Source organism: Xiphophorus hellerii, chromosome 2 (genome assembly GCF_003331165.1).
Source record: "Xiphophorus hellerii strain 12219 chromosome 2, Xiphophorus_hellerii-4.1, whole genome shotgun sequence".
NCBI classification, from domain to species: Eukaryota; Metazoa; Chordata; class Actinopteri; order Cyprinodontiformes; family Poeciliidae; genus Xiphophorus; species Xiphophorus hellerii.
The window spans coordinates 6,202,577-6,221,508 of NC_045673.1; the positions used below are offsets into that span (position 1 = coordinate 6,202,577).

General features: G+C 36.8%; 1 protein-coding gene across 1 annotated transcript; it reads right to left on the bottom strand.

Moving 5' to 3' along the window:
• Positions 1-10,710: 10,710 nt before the first annotated feature.
• Positions 10,711-14,814, bottom strand: lmo2 (LIM domain only 2 (rhombotin-like 1)). The gene is given in 5 exon segments (XM_032550919.1): positions 10,711-11,337; positions 11,339-11,354; positions 12,244-12,347; positions 12,349-12,460; positions 13,921-14,814. Coding segments are annotated over 5 exon segments (483 nt in total). The 5' UTR covers positions 13,962-14,814; the 3' UTR covers positions 10,711-11,127.
• Between the last annotated feature and the right edge of the window lie 4,118 nt (positions 14,815-18,932).

The following is an 18,932-nucleotide window of genomic DNA, read 5'->3' on the forward strand; positions in this document are numbered from 1 at the left end:
GCCAATCAGAATGCAGAGATAGTAGGCTGACAGGAAACGGGGAACGACATGCGGCAAATGTCGTCGGGTCCGGGAGTCGAACCCGTGACGGCCGCGTTGAGGACTCAAGGCCTCCAAATATGGGTCGCGCTAACCGCTACGCCACCACGGCACGCCCCCAAGTTGTAGAATTTTGATTGTATTATAGTTTAGTACCAGGTGAGAAAATTCAACCAGGATGGTGATCAGATAGAGCAGCAGGTGCAGCATAATGATCAATAGTTGGTAATGATCTGTTCAGTAAAGAAACAATCAAGTACTGATGTGAGTAAATATCCTGTTTAGACCTTAAAAATTTACAGAATTGTAGAATATTTGTAAATAAAGACAAAAATACAGAACAGCTTACAAAGTCACAGAGTGCTGCTCCTTTTTACTGCTCCACCATTTTGCAGATTTGATGTTTTGGTTATGTCATACCAAAACGTCAAGTGTTTTCATACCAAAACATTTAATGTTTGTTTAAAATACTGTATTTTTTAAAATATCCATCTTTAAAAACTGGATTTTTCTAGGTCCAGTTTGAAGAACGTCCTCCTTTCGGGATCCAAATGGTGCTGTATACTGCAGGACGATTTGTACCAGCTGTGTTTTCTATTTGCAGAATATGAGCCTGTGGTATTTTTTTATTAACTTAGAATTTGGAAGTTCTTCAATCCAGTAACATTTAAAAAGGTCAGAGATGTTTTTAAAATCCAATTTGAAGTGTGTTTTTGAAAAGATTGAAACAATACATACCAGAGAAAGGAAAATGTGTTAATTTGAGCACAGAGGGGTAAGTGTAGCTTAAAAAAAATCCACTGTTTGTGATAACAAAGATTTTTCAAGATGGACCCCAAATAAATTTACTGTCATTTTTTATTACCTAATATTGCTGTTTGAAAATCAGCAGTTACTCAGAAGTTGAGATTTATTAGCAGTTTAATACTTCATTAAAAGTGATTCCATGTGTACACTTGAGAACTCTGCAGCTTTAAAGTCAACACATTGTACTTAATCCGTTTTACATCCAATTACCAAACTCACGAATGACATTTCAGGTGCTACAGCATGTTTTTCTGTTTTCTGAACACATACATCTGGGTAATCATGCGCAGACAATACCGAGAAACTTATCTTCTTGCTTCCCAAACGTTAAACTGTTCACTGTTTGAACATAATCAGTTTTAATCAGCAACATTTTGCTCTTTAAGTAATTTTCCTTAAACACACGCCATATTCTGGACACAATCTGCAGAGCAGATCACGTGACCGAGACTGACAGGAAGTGAGTGTCCGTGTAAAGGGTTAAAACGAAATAATAAGAGGAAATGGAGATTTGTTAGATCAACAACTGTGTACAGCTTAAAATCTAGCTTTACATCCTTTGCATTGACCGTTTGCACATGACGTCACGCTCGTCAGAAGTCTGCCCACTGCGCTGTGACGGACGTCAAAACAACCAACGCGCTCCTGTAAAAACAGAAATCTGTAGCCTAATATCACTTTTATTTAGTTGATTTCGCAGTAAAAATTGTCACAGGATGCTGCGCGGTCGGCTGCTCAAACACACAAGGATAGAAACCAAACGTGTCATTTTATTTTATAACTTTTAATGAGGAAAGATTCGGCGGCGATTGTTAGCAGCAGCTAATCATAATGACTGTCAGCCCTCGGTGTAATTACAGATGTGCAGCGAACACTTTTTACAAGGTAAGAAGATTAACATTCATATACTTTATAAGTAAGTATTATTAGAAATATATTATGGATAAGGTAGGCGCCTAACCATTGGTAACCGTGGAGACAATGCCTCCCGTCATGTAACCTGGCATGTATGGAAAAAACTGGTGAGCATCTCATCTTTTGTACGTTTTTAATGCTGATCCGGGGTAAAGGGGAAACGCTGTTTATAACATAGTAATATAAATGATAGGTGATATAAATATGAATTTAGGCAAAGTCGGTCATTTGATCAACACGTCAGGAGGTACGGGTCGGTTTCTAAGCTAGCTGTTTCCAACTTTTATAAATACCGCCGTCAAAGAGCCCCAACCAGGTGTGTTACGGTCAGAGACAAATTAGCTCGACGCTAACAAGTAGATGCCATGAATAAACTGGTAACAAGAACTTTGGAAAACATCCCGAATTTATTTGTCCAGGACTAATTCACATCAAAGGTCATTCTAAAGCTCTTTACAACACAAATTGGTCCAATTCATGCATCCAATTAGATAAAGCCAATTCAGGCTAAATTCAAATCAGAATTAGATCTAATTTCTTCTGGTAAAAACCAACAAAGTAATCACATTCAGACCTAATGTTTTTCAGTTCAATAGGCCTGTCACAATAAACAATAAATCAATTAATTGCATGAGCTTGGTAATTTCTATTTGCATAGTTTATCGTTTTCTCTTTCTACCAAAAACTGGATGACAGAATTATTCAGTTTGGTGTTTTGGTCTCATCTAACCCTGTTTTTAAGGAGAATTTTGTTTACAGAGACTTCATAATTAATTATTCCTGTTGTTTATTTTGTAAATTGAAAATGTCTTCCTGTTCCAGTGTTAAATGTTTGATGCTCATTAGAATTTAAGGTTTATTGATCTTTAAGAATATGTTCTTGCATTATGTCATTCCCATTATATTACTTGAAAACGGTCTCAAAACAACAATATTATCGTTTATCGCAACAGTTTCTGGGACAATTATTGTTATACCTACAGGATAACTGTAAGTCTGTTATCCTGACAGACCTACAGTTCAATGCATCATGTACCTGACAAAAATAATTAAAGCATGGCCAAATTAAGTTTTATTTTGTAACTGCCTTACTAATCATTGTACCTAAAATCATCTTGGACAATGTTAGCATAACTGTCAAATCTTGATTGGCTGCAGAATAAAAACCTGAAAAATATAAGTAATTGCACACAGATACATCTTAAATTGATGGCAATTCCTGTTTATTTGAATAAACCACAAACTACAGATTCATGCTCAGTCAATTTTTCCATTAAGACCCAGAGTTTACACACCAACTGCGCTCTGCCATTCTACCAGTGTGTCTCACTGTGCTGGCTCCTTGTCGTGATTGGAAGCAGGCACTGCGTGGGAAGTCAAATTAGAAATGGAAATTGCACTGAGGCAGTCATAGTGTAGCCAAGGTTTACCACATGGTCACTCACCTGCACATCTGCACTGATGTTTTTAAAGCAGTAGCTGCCTTTTTCCACCACCTTAATTGGAGTTTCTATTGCTCATTGCTTGAAAATATGAAAACACTGCCACGGTCTGCTTCCTGGTAATGGTCTGGCTTTTGTTTAGCTATTTCTCAGATGTGTCTGATGTGAACGGGGTATGTGTCGGATTTAGATTCGTACCAGAAGGTCTTTTTTTGTTGCACTAATCTAAAAAATGTCGATCTGAACTTAACGTATGCTGCAAGAGGAGACCAAATGTGACATGAGTAAAGTGTTTATAACGCACATGTTATGTGTGCTGCTGCTATGTTTAATCAGAAAGTAGAAGCAGTTGACTGATTGAGAAGAGATCACAGATATATCAGTCACTAAATGTTAATAACAGTGAGATTACTGAAGTAAAACTCAATAACTCTAAAGATTTCTCAGTTATGAAAATCATTTTTCTGCTTTTTTTCGACAGCTTTACGTTTTGTAACCATCAGCTCTCTAGACCTGCATCCCAGAAAAAAAAGTTGACCTTTGACCTGTAACACCATACCCTCTAAATCATGGTTGCACTGAACCCTCGAAGGTTTTCGGTGTGTCATTCGTTCATTTCCTTGACCATCCATCCATGTAAACATAAGTTCGTGGTTTTGGAGTTATAAAGGGAATAATTCCTATGATTGCAGTTTCTAATCTGAAGTATGTGGTTTCATTGTGAAGCTGCATTTATTATTCTGCAGTGCTGCTCCCATCACAGAGCCGCTTGTGCACTGTGTGGTTGGTTCAGCATAAGCCAGGGACACTGTTATACATATGGGGATCATTTTAGAAGGAAAAAAAGAGTTATAACCAAAGAAACCATAAAAACACACAATTGATTGCCTGGAAACATTTACTGTCACAGCATCTTAGATCTAAAAAATTTCCAGAACTTACGTAACATAAATTTTTGTTTGACTCTGGAGGATATCTTAATTAGTCAATAAAAATATGCTACCTTGAACCTTGAGGTTTAAAAAAAGGCAAAAGAAAAGGAAATAAAAAAAAGTTGGACAGAATTTTTGAATTGCATGCCGTACATGAGGATGAAGACACAATATGTTGTAATAAAATCAGTAAGAAGTTGTATGGTAAGAGGTCTTCAGAGGCATCTAATCAATTAAGTGGTTGCAAAATTATAAAGTGTGATACAAAAGGTTCTGAGCTTGTATAAAACTTCTGTAGAGAGGATTAAGTGGATCATTACTGTAGTTGCAACACAATCATGACTCGATGTACTGGCCTGGCGTGGTTGTTGAGAACTTTAGCCAGTAGCTCACCTATTGACATGATGACCTCATGGCATTGTTGTCGATAACCTAGTTTGGTCATCTACCTACCCCGCTAGCAGGGGGAAAATGTATTGAGCAAGTTCTAAAGTTTGGTAAATTGATTCATGCTGAAGAAAGTTTTTTAGATTTTCTGCAATCCAGACATATTTAAATTGGTTGAGGGTAACTGCATGAGATTTTAAACCATCGTGAAGGGATGAGAGATGACAGAAACTACCTATAACCTCTATGCTTAAGTGGTAAAATTATAAGGTTTGGCCCAAGAATCATGGTAACCTGTTTTCAATTGCTTGATATTTTGAATTTACCCAACAAATCTGGTCCAAACCGAAAATATTTGTTTGTTAGATGTGATGAGCAAACTGCATTTTGAAGTTTAATTATATAAAAAATTGTGTATATGTATATTTCTTACTTAACCAGTTTTGCTCACTCAAGTTAGCCAGCATCTAGTTAGCTTAAGAAGACTCCAACAAAAATACAAGATAACATTATAAAGCTAACTGAGTCATTAGGGATAGCTATTTTTTTTTAAACAAAACTGTTAAAATATTAAAGTTTAATGAAAAGTAATAAAAACAACTCAAAGTGTTGGAAGGGAACAGCCGGCTAGACACACGTACCGTCAAGCTTTTAGCTTTATTATTAATGTTTTTAATGGTCAAAATCATCTTGAATTAGGATTAACTGTTAGCGGCTAGTTTTATTATAACATCTTATTGTTGACACTTTTTGATCAACCCATTCAGTTTTACATCTAACAACTAATCCATCTGTTTATGCTAAGTGATATTTATGCTAAGCTAACCAAGTGGCAATAACTGTAGTGCTTAAAACTGAAGATAAAATCATTTTTAGACATTTACATCTCATCCACCAAAGGTAACAGAAGAAAATAAAATGCTATTTGTATCCAGATGTCACATGCTTTGACTTTTTTTAGTTTTTCTTGCCACTCAATAGAAAAGTCTGGAAACTTCCCTTTGTTACTTCATAAAAATGAAATAACTTGTTGTGACTCTTCTTTGCACACATATTGAGGACAATGAAGAAGAGAAAATAATTTTCCACACAGACTCTCTACAAAAAACAGGCAGAAATGTAAAGTGGCAAGAAGATCAAGAGGAAGGAAAGTCAGCCCTGAACTCTCTAAGCAGAATTTTTTTGCCAAATTGGTTCTTAATGCAGTAAATCCATCTGCTCAGCTGCAGTCACAGGATGCCGACTTGTTCACCAATCAAGATGTGAACATCCTGCCCGTTCCAAACACCAAGACCCCCAAACCTTACTCCCCCATCCTGTCCTCCATCCAGACTCCAGGCGCTGTGGGCTATCAGGGAATCGGAGCAGGAATGTGACTCCTGACAGACACATCTCTCAGGGCCTCAGACTGAATATGTTCCCAATTAACTCCATCTGATAAAGTGTGGGTGCAAGTGAAACCCAAGGCGGTCATGATCAATAGCATTTGACTCATTTTTTTCTCAGATGGGCTTGACATTGACAGGCTGCTGGGTGATAAATCGCCGTGGTGTTGTAGATAATTGTCCGACCACTTCTTCCTTCGGAGGTGTCACTGAAGTCCGTCGTGTCTGAAAGGCTTTGAATTTAGCTCGTCGCTTTCTGTTCACTTCTAATTAATCTTGTGAACTGGCACACGAAAACCGGTTTCCTTGCAGTTCGCCTGTCGCTTATTTCCCCACAAAGACATTCATAGAGTTCCTCATGCATCAACTTTGTCAAGAACTGCCACCTACTGCTCACTCTGCACACTGCAGAGGGAGGATGCAGATGTGTGTCGGTCGTGTCAGACAGGCGAGCTGTTTGATAAAAACAAGCTGCAAGCCACTGCGGTTACATCCTCACAGAGTCTTCTTGGTTTCCATGCTCACACAGCTGGATGTTTTTAGGTTTACCCAAACGGGGTTGCTGTGACTCGGGCACTGGAGATGAAACAGGCCTCCTTTGGCGCACAAACACAGCACTACACTCTTGGCGTTGTGTACCGCTTGTGGGGATGACACAAGAGGCGCAGGGCTTTATTGAGTCCCGCTGAGGGTGGTGTTCAAATCAGCACAGGGATCTGGCAAAGCTCAGCCTGCAAGGCAGCAGAGAGGAGACCGGGCCGATGAAAGACAGGCCGCTCAGCGACGCTCAGGGTCTGTCTAGTTCAGTGTGTTGTGTGTGACTGTTGTCAGACCGAAACTTCCCTCCTCTCAGATTTATTCTTACTAAACTCGGTGAACTCCCGGTAGAACGGAGCATAAACAGCACAACATCTTTATCTAAGGCTAATATTGACTTATCAGGTCTATAGTTTCTTTAAATCAAAAACTTAAGTAAAGTCAAGTCTAGTTTATTTGTGTAGCACATTTCAGCAACAGGGCAGTTCAAAGTACTTTACATCATAAAAACATAGTTCAGTCAACAAGTATGAAACCGGCAACAAACATTACATTTTGTCAAATGCCATCATCAAAGTCAACTTTGGTCAATATTCCAGTTACTACTAATCAAAGGCAACTCTTAGCAGGTGGGTTTGATTTAAAGAAAATGTTTCAGCTGTTTTGCAGTTTTCTGGAAGTTTACTCCAGATTTGTGGTGCATAGAAGCTGAATGCTGCTTCTCCATGTTTGGTTCTGGTTCTGGATGCAGAGCAGAACCAGAAGACCTGAGAGGTCTGGAAGGTTGCTATGACAACAGCAGATCTTTAATGTGTTGTGGTGCTGAGCCGTTCAGTAATTTATAAACTAACAACAGAATTTTAAAGTCTATCCTCTGAGCTACAGGGATCCAGTGGAAGGACTTTAGGACTGGGTGATGTGCTCTAACTTCCTGGTTTTAGTCAGAACTCCAGCAGCAGCGTTCTGGATCTGATTGATTTTTTTAGGCAGACTTGTGAAGACGCTGTTTCAGTAATCAATGTGACTAAAGAGAAACGCTTGGATGAGTCTCTCTAGATCTTATAAGCACATTAATCCTTTAATCTTAGAAATGTTCTTCGTGTGATAGAAACCCGACTTTGTAACCGTCTTTATGTGGCTCTGAATGTTCAGGCCTGAATCCATCACCACGCCCAGATTTGGGCCTGATCGCTGGTTTATAACTGTAATAACTGAAGTTATGCGCTGACTGTGGATTGTTCCTCCCTCAACCCAAGTAATTTAATGAAAACGGCCAAACCCGCACTATAACAAGAGAACCTCTAGTCCTTGCAGTCTTTGCTACTTTTCAAAATGGGAAAGACAAGTGAAGATGCCATTCAAGTAAGGCAGATTTATGTTGATCTTCACAAGTAAAGAAATGGCTACAGGAAAACAGTTCCATCCTTAAATGTTCTACAAATAGTCAGAACAATAATTAAAAGGGCAAAATACAAAATATTTGCATTGGTGGAGTATTGGCACTGGCTGATGTTGAGTTGGTGCAAATAATAATATCAACCTAATATCTTCACTGCAAAAACACCAAATCTTGCCAAGTATTTTTAGTCTCTTTTCAAGTGCAACTATGTTATTACACTTTAAATAAGACAAAATAACTTACAAGTATTTCTTCAGCAAGACATGCGAGCTGGTTTTAAGTAAATAATTATTTAATATTGATGCAAAAGTACGTGTTCCATTATAACAAGACAATTTCCCCATGTTGTGAAATTATCTGCCAAAGGAACTAGTAGTTTTTCACTAATATTAAGGAATTATTTAAAACAAGCTGCTATATTTAGCTGATAAGTTAACTTTTACATTAGTTTTGTCCTAATTAATGTTTACTAAGATATTTGCACTAGAAACTAGACAATAAATACTTGGTAAGATTGTGTGTTTTTGCAGAGGCAGATATTTATTAAATGAAACAACATAAATGTTTTACTTACTAATTTGAACATTTCATTTGAGCTGAAATACTTCAAAGCAGTTTAAATAGTCTTAAAATACATCTCTCCCTGCACAGTACATTTATTTTTGTTGCCTGCTATCAGCTAATGTCTAAATATTTCTCAAATGGTGCATTCCTAACAAGTATCTGTGTTGAAATGTATCTGCATTTCAACACTTTGCCAAATTCTAGTCGTGAAGTTTCAGCCAAATTCGATTTGTTTCTGCTGTTTGCCATAACCTTCCACACATATTCATGTCGTTTAATGTTGAGCTGTTTGTTTTTGTTTTTATGAGACCACCACATACTAGTCTGCACTACTCCAGCATTCCTCACGCATTGCTTAACACCAAGATGACAGTTGTTCAGACCTCCAAATGAGCAATGGCACATTATCCCTCTGTAAGGCTGCACAGTATATTCCCATCTCTAATGTGGGAAGACTCATTAGTTTCACCACAAGTATCTTTTTTTCTCAAAAAACATAATCTCAGGCCTGGGTGGGTTTCGTCTACTGCTGCTTCACTCCTCCTTTGTGTGTGAATAAACTCATGACTGAAGCAGTTAATGATCCGGGGCTTCTGTGCCTCTCCTCCTTTATGTGTTTCCCTTCTTGGTCACAAATTATTTCTTTTTTAGAAACACTTTTTAATGTTTCTTGTGACCGACCTGCCTTAAAGAGGCATTTATCGGAGAATGTGCAATTTGGAGGTGTGTGTGTCACTTTTTTGCATAGATAAGTGGAGGAAGGAGATTATTTAATGGCTCTGACAGATGATGATCCTGAAGAAAAGAGCTAAAACATAAAAATTATGTTTTATTTCTTTGTCTGTGATTCTTTGATGGTCTTGCTTATTGTATTTGATGCATAAACTGTATAGTACTTTTTATTATGAAGGAAAATCTGCAGAAATCATCCCACCAGCAGCTTCCCTGCTTTTTTAAAATCACTTAGTGACCTCTTGTGGTGAAAACTAGTTTTAGCTTTTTTCAGTTTTGAAGCTGGAGTTTCTGCCCTTTCAGTGAGGGAGGTGAGCAGGTAGATCATTTGATTTTACTTTTAAAATAGAGAATAAAAAGTAGGAGTAGACTTTTTAAATGCTGAAATAGTCAAACTCTGCGAGCCTAAATCTAAGCTGAGACAACTGAAAGTTTTGATTTGCAGTCACTTTTTACATGAAGATTTAGTTTTACTGTCAGTCATTTACAAAATGTGATTAGATATAAATCACGTTTTCTAAAAGTTAATCTTTCAGCCCAGTAGAGAATGAAAGTTAAAGTCTTATTTCTATGTCTGACTTGGTTCAATCATTGTACACAATAAATACAATTGATTAAAAAAAAAAACTACTGGATTTTTTCCATTTAAAATTTCTTATATTAAATTTTGTCTGTTTACTGTGAACTCAATTAACCACTCTAATAATCTCACAAATTTACTGTAAAATGATGCAAAAATATTCATGAAATGTTTTTTAAATTCCCTAAATACTCAATTTAACTTTAATTTAAGCTACTTAACTTTTTTCTCTTCCTTTTAATTAGATCCTATGATCATTTTAAACTTATTCTTTTTTTTTTGGTAAAACAATAATTGTGTTTTCACTAAATTAGCAGTTTGTTGAAGAGATACTGTAAGTTTCCTGGGTTTAGGCTGTTTTGTTACCAAATCCTGTTTGTGTTGTTATTAGCATTTTTCATGTTAAACTCAGATGTTCCTGCATAAAATACCAGTTCCTGTTAAATGTCTGGAAATCCTGCTTTTATAAAATAACACTTATCTAGACCTCCAATAAATGTTTTTGTTTTCTTACAAATGTAAGAATTTGATTATTATACTCTACTTTTGACTCTAAATAAGCAGTGATAATAATTCTTAGGAAAAATTATTATTTTTCCTAAGAATAAAAAATATTTTATTTTTCCTGGGTTTGTTTTCAGATAGGTTAAGATATAGTTTTGTTTTTAACTATAATTGCATTGTAGGGACCTCCATATTTTTCCGTTTCTTTAAAACACTCCAGACACAAATTTAAATTAAAGAAATGTTTTGTTTTGTTTTTTACTTCAAATTGTCATTTATTAAACATACTGATCAGTTAATATCGAAAGTTCAGGATTTTAGCGAAATTACAAAAGTTTCTTAAAAGACTTCATATGAACAAGCTGTAAAATAAGTGTTGCCACAAGAGGGCGCCACAGTTCAACCTTTAAACATAAACATCCTTGATTGTTTTCCAGTTAGAAAATAAGAATTTCACAGTGTCAACTTAAATAACATTTTAACTCTGATTAGTTATTGCAGTATATTTATAGGATTTTTTTTCACAGACAAAAGAATTAAGATCATATGACTAAGGCTTAAAAATATAAAATCAGTAAAAGGAAGCTTACCAATGTTCTTACTCAGCAGGATGTCTAAACATACCCAAGACATTTAACTTTTTTGTTCATTTATATCATTAGAAATTCCAGTGTATAACAAATTTAAACATGTTCAGTTTTTAAGGTTTTTTTTGTTTTGCTTTCAGGAAGGAAGCTTTGGATTATAAACCATTTGATCATAAGTGCAGGTTTGCATGCAGAAACACTGAGATGCAGCTTCTCTCCTCCTCTGATTCCAAGCTTATTGCATGAACATGCCTCTCCTTCTTCAGGTTTGAACACGTTTGTTCATCAACAGCCAGAAAAGTCCCACAGAAATTGCCCTAGACCATGCTGCTGTTGTTGAGCTTGGTCCACTCAAAGATGTCCTGCTCACACACAATGTCTGAGTTGATGAGAAGGTAGCGATCCCCGACGCAGAAGTGCTTCTGGCAGGCGGCGCACTTGAAGCACTCGAGGTGGTAAACCTTGTCCCTCACGCGCATCGTCATCTCAAACGCCCGGATCCTCTTTTCGCAGGAGGCGCAGAGACCAGTCCTGACCGAAGAGCCTGGGAGGTGGAGACAGAATCAGGACGTTAGTGAAGAAAGAAGACGACTTTCATTCAGTCGTCGTTCGGATCGGTCACATCTTTCAGTTCTTTCAGTGATTGTTTGTGGCCGTTCAAGAATTATACAAATTTGTTTATTAAACCAGTTTTCTTGCATTAGAAATCATTTATTACAACACATATTATTCATCTTTCTATAATCAAACTTTAAGCAGAACCATGTTTGTCCAGAAACCTTTACTGAAAGTGCAGTAATGGACTTTTCTGCACCCAAATAAACTTTAATTTCATTCATTAAATTTGGCTAAACATATCAAGCATTTCGAAAGTAAATGATCCAAATGCTGTTCTTATAACTGAGAATAAATGTGTTCAGTCAATCCTAAAAGAATTTTTAAAAAATGGTTCCTTTCATTTAATACAACAAAAGTGAAAAATCCTTGCTATGTTTTGTAATTATGATTCGATAGACTGTGGCCCACGTGACAAAAAGTTTGGGTCTGGTGATTCGATTTGATTCAGAAATTATTTTTGATTTGGAAACCAATTTTTCTATTCTGTTTAAATTATGACTGACAAGAGGAAAACAATTTATTTAAAACAATTCTGTATGCAATCACTTTAGTTTATGTTTAAGCATAAGTAGGTTTGTGCATAAAATCTTGTTACTAAAATTGTTAGGTTAGCTTAGCTGCTAAACTTTAAAAAAAATCAAAGATTTATTCAAAATAAATAAATCACTGTGCCAGTGTGGACAGTAAAATGTGATTTTTGAATCAATTCAGAGTTCTCAGGACAAAGAATTGTGATTCTGTATATCAATGTTTTTCTGCAACACTATTTCAACACGTTCTCCATAGAAACGAGCAACACGTCACGCCGTCGTCACCTGAGATAATCCCGCCGACATAATTTTCTTCCCAGCTTGTAGTAGAGCCTGCGGCCGACCTCTCCCAGCCGACAGCCGCACAGGTCGCAGCTCAGGCAGTCTTCAGTGCCAGTACTGCTCGATGGCCTTCAGGAAGAACCGGTCGCCGATGCTCTGCTGGCAGCCGCCACATGTCAGCAGCGACGGCGGCATCTGGAGGACCTCGTCCACCGGCTCCCTGAACCCGAAGTTAACAACCAGTTAGAAAATGATTGGGGGTTTTTTTTTCATACAGAGGTGAGCAGATCGATTCAAAATATCGATAATATCGGTACCAAGTCAGTATCGGAGCAATACTAGCATGGTAAGATTGATTGTTTAATTTCAGATTTTATTTTTGTGCTGTAGTTTCTCAACTCGACTTCAAAAAAGATTTTGTTTTGATTTTCTCTGAAGTGCTAATTTTTTTTACACAAATTAGTTTTGTTGTGTTTTTGTTTCTTTTTATCTTAACATGTTATTAAAGTATTTTATGGCTTAAATCATTTTTGCTATAAGAAAAAGATGGGCTTTTCTTTTTGCTAAAATAGCCACTTTTGGCAATAAATGACTTGCGCCATTATTGTAGGACGGTGATAATATGCAAATTAAGCAGCTGCGAAGGGCCACCCACACCACTAGAGGGCCCTCAAGAGCACCAAACCAGCATGATAAAAATACATATTTTTTCAAAGTAACATTTAACATTTACTAACTAAATGCTATCACATATGGAAAATTGATTTCTAAATCATTTTTATTAACGCCACTGCTGGGGAAATATAAAATATTGAATTTGTTAACCTGTTTACTGTAAATTCAGTGCCTGTTACATTCAAATAGCTAAAATAATATGGCACAACTCCTGCATTTCAAAATCCAAATTAATTAATGTTAGTTTGCTACTCCTGTAAGGTTAGCATCAGTAGCTATAATAAAATCAGTATGATATATGCTAATTACAAATTTCGCTAATGATAGTAGGCATGTTACACACATAAAGTAGATTAAATGAGGGAGATAAATTAAAATCTTCTTAGGGTCCCAAAAAGGCTTGCACCGGCCCTGACTGTAAATGTTTTGAGAGGAATACAAGAGTAATAGATTTGTTGATCTAAATGTGCTTATTACGATTGGTTTATTTTTGAACTCACAAAATAATATTCTTCTATATTCTTTATTTAAGATTGTAACTTTTTCTGTTATTAATGTTGCTGCTGCAGGTCATGTGGGACTACTTTAACAAAAAAATATTGTGTTAAATGCCAGGAAAAAAAAATTCCTGATTAAAAACCGACCTGTTTAGAAGTGCTTTTGGAACATAAATGAAACAATAATTAACATTATGATGTGTAACTGACGGCACTTGACCAAATGTGATGCTTCAGCTGTTGATTTTTTGTGTTGTAACTTTGAACTGGCATGTTACTGAAATGTACTATGCAGTTAAACTTTATTGATTGAAAACTGTAGTCTTTAATTAAAAATAATATTGATCCTTAAACTCCTTGACATCGACATGATTATTACTGTGTAATAGAGAGCCGTTCTCTTGCCTAAAGCCGTGTTTAGTTGTTCGGGTAGTTTTGATGTTATTTTTGAATATCTACACAATGAGTCGCAGATAGTGTGATATTAAATCATAAAGCATGTACTCACTCATTGGCCTCCAGTGTTTTCCTCTCTATAGTAGATGCCATTCTTGCAGAAGCTTCAGATCTGAGCGGATCTGAGTCCACAGCCTGCAGGCGGGCGCACTGCACCTGCTCCTGCTCTCTAATGTGTAGGTTTGTTTTTTCTCTTCTTCGTCTCAAATAAACAAAAATTTAAATCCCACACGAATCGGTCGCAGATGATATTTTCCTTCAAGCAGCTCAGCGCTGATGGAGGACGCTGTCACCGTTTCCTGAGGCGACAACCTGCGGTGACACCTCCATGCCTTTCCTGTCCTGCGGCGGCTTCACTGACGGCCAACACGCCGAGAATCTGATCCGATCAGCGGGCAACTCCTGCGGATCGACCGCAGATCTGCTCTCCGCATGTAGCCCCTGGCATGCCTCCTTGCACGGCGTGTTTAAATAACATCGGACCCGCTCCCTCCCCCGCCCCCTCTCGCCTCTTCCTGTTCACGACCGCTTTGACAATGGGGGGAAATGGGTCTTAAAGCGACAGCTGCAAAACGGCGCGCAGGGCAGGCGGCGGCCGCGCAGCTGCGTCGTGACTGAAACTAACGAGTCCATTGGAAAGTTCGCCTCCAGAAGAGCTGATGGCTCACAAGATAAAGACTGGGCTGGTATCATTAGCTCAACACCACTGTGTTACCCCCCTGATAATTAGCAGACTCAAGATGAAACGAAAAGAGTCAATAGAGGAGCTTGGACTTAACCGAATTGCGACGTTTGCAAGGTTAATTGTGTAATTATTAGCTTACAATAAATTTCCTGTCAGACTTATTTTTTAAATTTAAAGTAATATGGTTACTTACCTTCCTTGATTATAAGGAATTTCTACATTTACAGAATCCAAAGTTATAGATTACTTAATCTTAGGGATTCAATGATAATTTGGGCCAATATCGATATCTAATATTAATATTGCTGTTAGGGCCGATAGGAAATATTTACCAATATATTTCACCATTTCGACATCCAACCAGAAACAGAATAAAAATAAATATTGATTGTTTCATATCGGCCCAGTTTTAGTTATTGGACTGGTACCGATGTGAAAAATGACTAATATCGTCCGATACCGATGTTGGTGCCGATATATCGTGCATCCCTACTTAATATTTTAAATACCAAATATAGTTACATATGTTTTCTGCTGGATGACTTTTTTATCCACATTGATTACTTGATTGATATTACAATATCAATCAATCAAGCTGCAGAGAAACCTTTAAAAGTTTCTCTGCAGCTTTAAGAAAGTTCTCCAGGTTCCAGATTCTGGATCCTGGTTCTGAGTTATCTTTTAGTTTTATCACATCTACCTCTAAGGTGTGACATTAGTGCCAAATTTAAGACTATTCACATAAATGTGAGTGAGGGACTGATCTCTTCTCATTCACTGGAGTTCAGTGGCATCAGAAAACTATTTAAAATACCAGAACATTTTACATTAAAAAAACAACCAGGCTAACAGAAAATGGATTGTCATTGGGTCGTTCAACATGCCAATGATCCAAAATGCATTAAAGTGTCAATTCACTATTATAGATTCAAAATCTTTCCAAGTATTTCTGCTCTAGTTTCTGGTGCAAATATCTTAGTTCACTTGAAATGAGACAAAACTAACATACACATAACCTTTAAGCAAGGATATGAGCTTGTTTTAACTCAATAATTTCTTAACATTGATGAAAAATTACTTGGTCCATTGATAGATTATTTCACTTATAATATGGGTAAAATGTCTTGATATAAGTGAAATAATCTCCCAATGGAGCAAGTACTTTCATCAATATTAACAAGCTCCTATATCTTGTTTAAAGTTATTTGCAAGTTAGTTTTGTCTTATTTCAGGAGAACTTGAACAGAAACTAGACCAAAAATACTTGGCAAGATTTTGTGATTTGGCAGCTGCTGTCTTCCATGTTCATCAGAGACCAAAGAAATGGTGGGATAACCAGGAGGGAAGTGAAGCGTTTTAATGTGTCTTTCCTTTTCCCGGGGTTTAAACTTGTAATATAAGGCAGCATTATGTTGTAACATATTCTGAAAAATGATCTCCTAGAATTTTTCCTTAACAAATCTATATTTTTGGCTGTGTTCTTCCACACTTTCCTTTTCAAACCGGAGCTCCAGTGGGCCTTTGTCTTATCTGCTGCCAGCGCTTCAGGCCTGCCTGCAGGAGGGGCAGCAGTTGGGCTGGGGAGAGAGATAAAGCAACTCGGCTCCAGCGGCCAGTAGCAGAGCAGGGAGAAATTGAAGGTATAAACTCTAGATGTAGGCTGAAAGCTTCTCCAGGCTGCCCTGCTGCTGGATATTGTAGGGCTGACTGGACACACACCAAAACCCAGAAGCAAGGTGAGCGTGGCGGGGCTGGGTGCCAGGTCCAGGCAGCACAGCGGCTTGACGAGGATAAAACTCCAGACTACAAATCCCTCAAATGGAGAAACGGTTTTCGCAGATTCATCCGTTGTGTTTGTATAACACAGCAGCTCAGCGGATGGGTCATAGAGGAGTTTGTTGTACAAACGTTGTCCTTTTAAGGATTTTAAATATGACTGATAAATCATCTCAGCAAACTGAACAGGCTGACTAAATTAAAAATGACGACATAAGCCAATAATTAAGTGAAAGAAATATTATACATCACTTTACCAATTTTATAAATAACATTTTGAAAATTGTGACATGCCTTTCGAATCTGATACCTCTAAATAAAATCCAGTGACGACTTCTTTCCTTTTTTTAATATGTCTTGTCAGAAATTAAGGTGAAGCCCAACAGATTTACATTACAGTGATGTTCCACCATTATATATATATATATGTATATATATCAGAGACCTATATGTTTGTCAGTATTTGACAAATTCAGTTGTCATTTGGTCCGTAGGTTACAACTTTTCTTTTACTTTCATCATCTGGGTTTACATTTCTTCTGCTTTCTGTCTTGCTCAAGCTTGCTTTTTGATTTTATCTGTTGGATTTAACACATTATAGCATTTAATTTTCATCCCACTCCCTGTGTCCTTCACCTTCCTGTGTAAAGTTTGATTTTGTTTTTGTTTTTTCACTCTTGTGATGTGACACTGACACACATTTTTATGTTTTCTGTGAGACAATACACTTATATTCCAGACCAAATTATACGTTTTTTCAACTGTTTTAGTGATTCACCATTGGAGAGCTGGAAGACAAAAAAAAAAAAAAAAACAGAGTGAAAGTGAGATCAGGCAAGACACAAATCATCCAGTACTTCCTGTAGAGTTGACTGTGAAAAGGATGTGCATATGCAGAGAGGATGCTTTCCTGGGGGGTGGCGGCTCTATTGCAATCACTTCCTACCTCCCAACATGCACGATGGCACCGTGTCACCATTTCACAGTTGGACAGGCGAAGTCCAGATGTGCCTGCATGATAGAACGGCCTTAAAACTCCAACTGGATGTCTTTCAGCGATAAAACCCTTATCTTCAGCAAAAAGCTACCAAAAGGTCACCAGTAAGAAACTTTACTTTACCAGAGGCTCGACATTCACCTCGTAATTTGTTCTAATAGGAGATGTATTTTTTAAAGTGTTACTTTAAAACGAATGATCATGTTGGAAGTGACGTCATCAGGTCCAGCTTCCTGTTAACTAAACTTACATAAATTATTTTAGATTTCCACAATTTGAAATCTAAAATAAAACTTATATTTACATTTTTGGAGAATTCACAGTATATGTCCATCTTCATAAAAGTTCTCATTCACAACAGGGTTGATTAGGACGTTGTTTTTATTCCTTTCTTTGACAGCATGAACTCTGTTACAGCATTAACAAAGCCAACCGCTTCCTGTCTGGACTGAAGTGTGAAAATAACTGGCTGCTCTTTCAGTGCTCTTCTTGAACCGACTAAATTGTAAAAATGTTTTCTTGTTCATCAAAACGTGCAGACTGGAGAGCTTTGTTTTTTGTCCTGACAAAGTTGGCTTTAAAGGTCAGTGGCCTGAGGAAGGAGCCACCCTGGGGTGTTTTACTGAGCTGTTGCTCGACTGAAATGCTGCAGCCTGGCAGGAAATGAGTCACTCGCTGAAAGGGAGCTTCTCTTGGCCTTGGGTGCCTCCCCTAATCAGTATTATCCCTGAAAGAAAACACTTTCCATGGAACAATGCAATCAAATAGCTGTGCAGCCATGTTAACTGCTTCCTGCATTTGGCAAAACAACATTCTTTCAAAAAATGCCTCAGGTACATTCATTTCTCTTTAGAAATGGATATAATAAAAGTATAGATTCATAAAAATGATGAAAGAGGACCTCACAAAAACATTTAACATTAGTATTAATTCTTTTCTTAACATTGATGAGTATTCTTTATCTGCTTTGTAAACTCAGTCCAATAAAATTGTAAATAAAACTAAAACAAGCAAAAAAATATTGGTGGATATATCTACAAGCCAAGTTTCAATTTGAACTTCCCCTTCATGTCTCTTTTCTTATTGATGTGCTTCACTGCCACCTACTGTCATATCGAGGCTTTATGTGAACGTAGATGTCAAAGTTAAAAATGAAATGAAATACAATATAAAAATAATTTGTAGATATTTACATGAGAAATTATTATCGAATCTACTCGCAGAAATGAAAAATTTTACCCAATAAGCAAATAAACAAAGCAAATGTTATTAATATTCACGTGAACTTTGACTAGTTTTGTGGAACTATGCACTGTTTTTTGAAAAAATATACACAAGTTAAATAGTGCACTTAATACTGTCATCAGTATTATATAGTTTTATACCAAAATAACAATGTAATAAAACATAATTATATAACATAATATAAACCTAATCAGATAAACATCTGTAAAATATAACACATTAAAAAAATCTACATTGTAAATATGAGTAAGAAATATTTAATAGGTATATGAAATGCCTACTCCTACAGGAAACTACACAGCCTAATCAAAGCTAATGATTGTGCAGATTTTTTGACGAGTATGTTGAAAGTTGTGCCTGT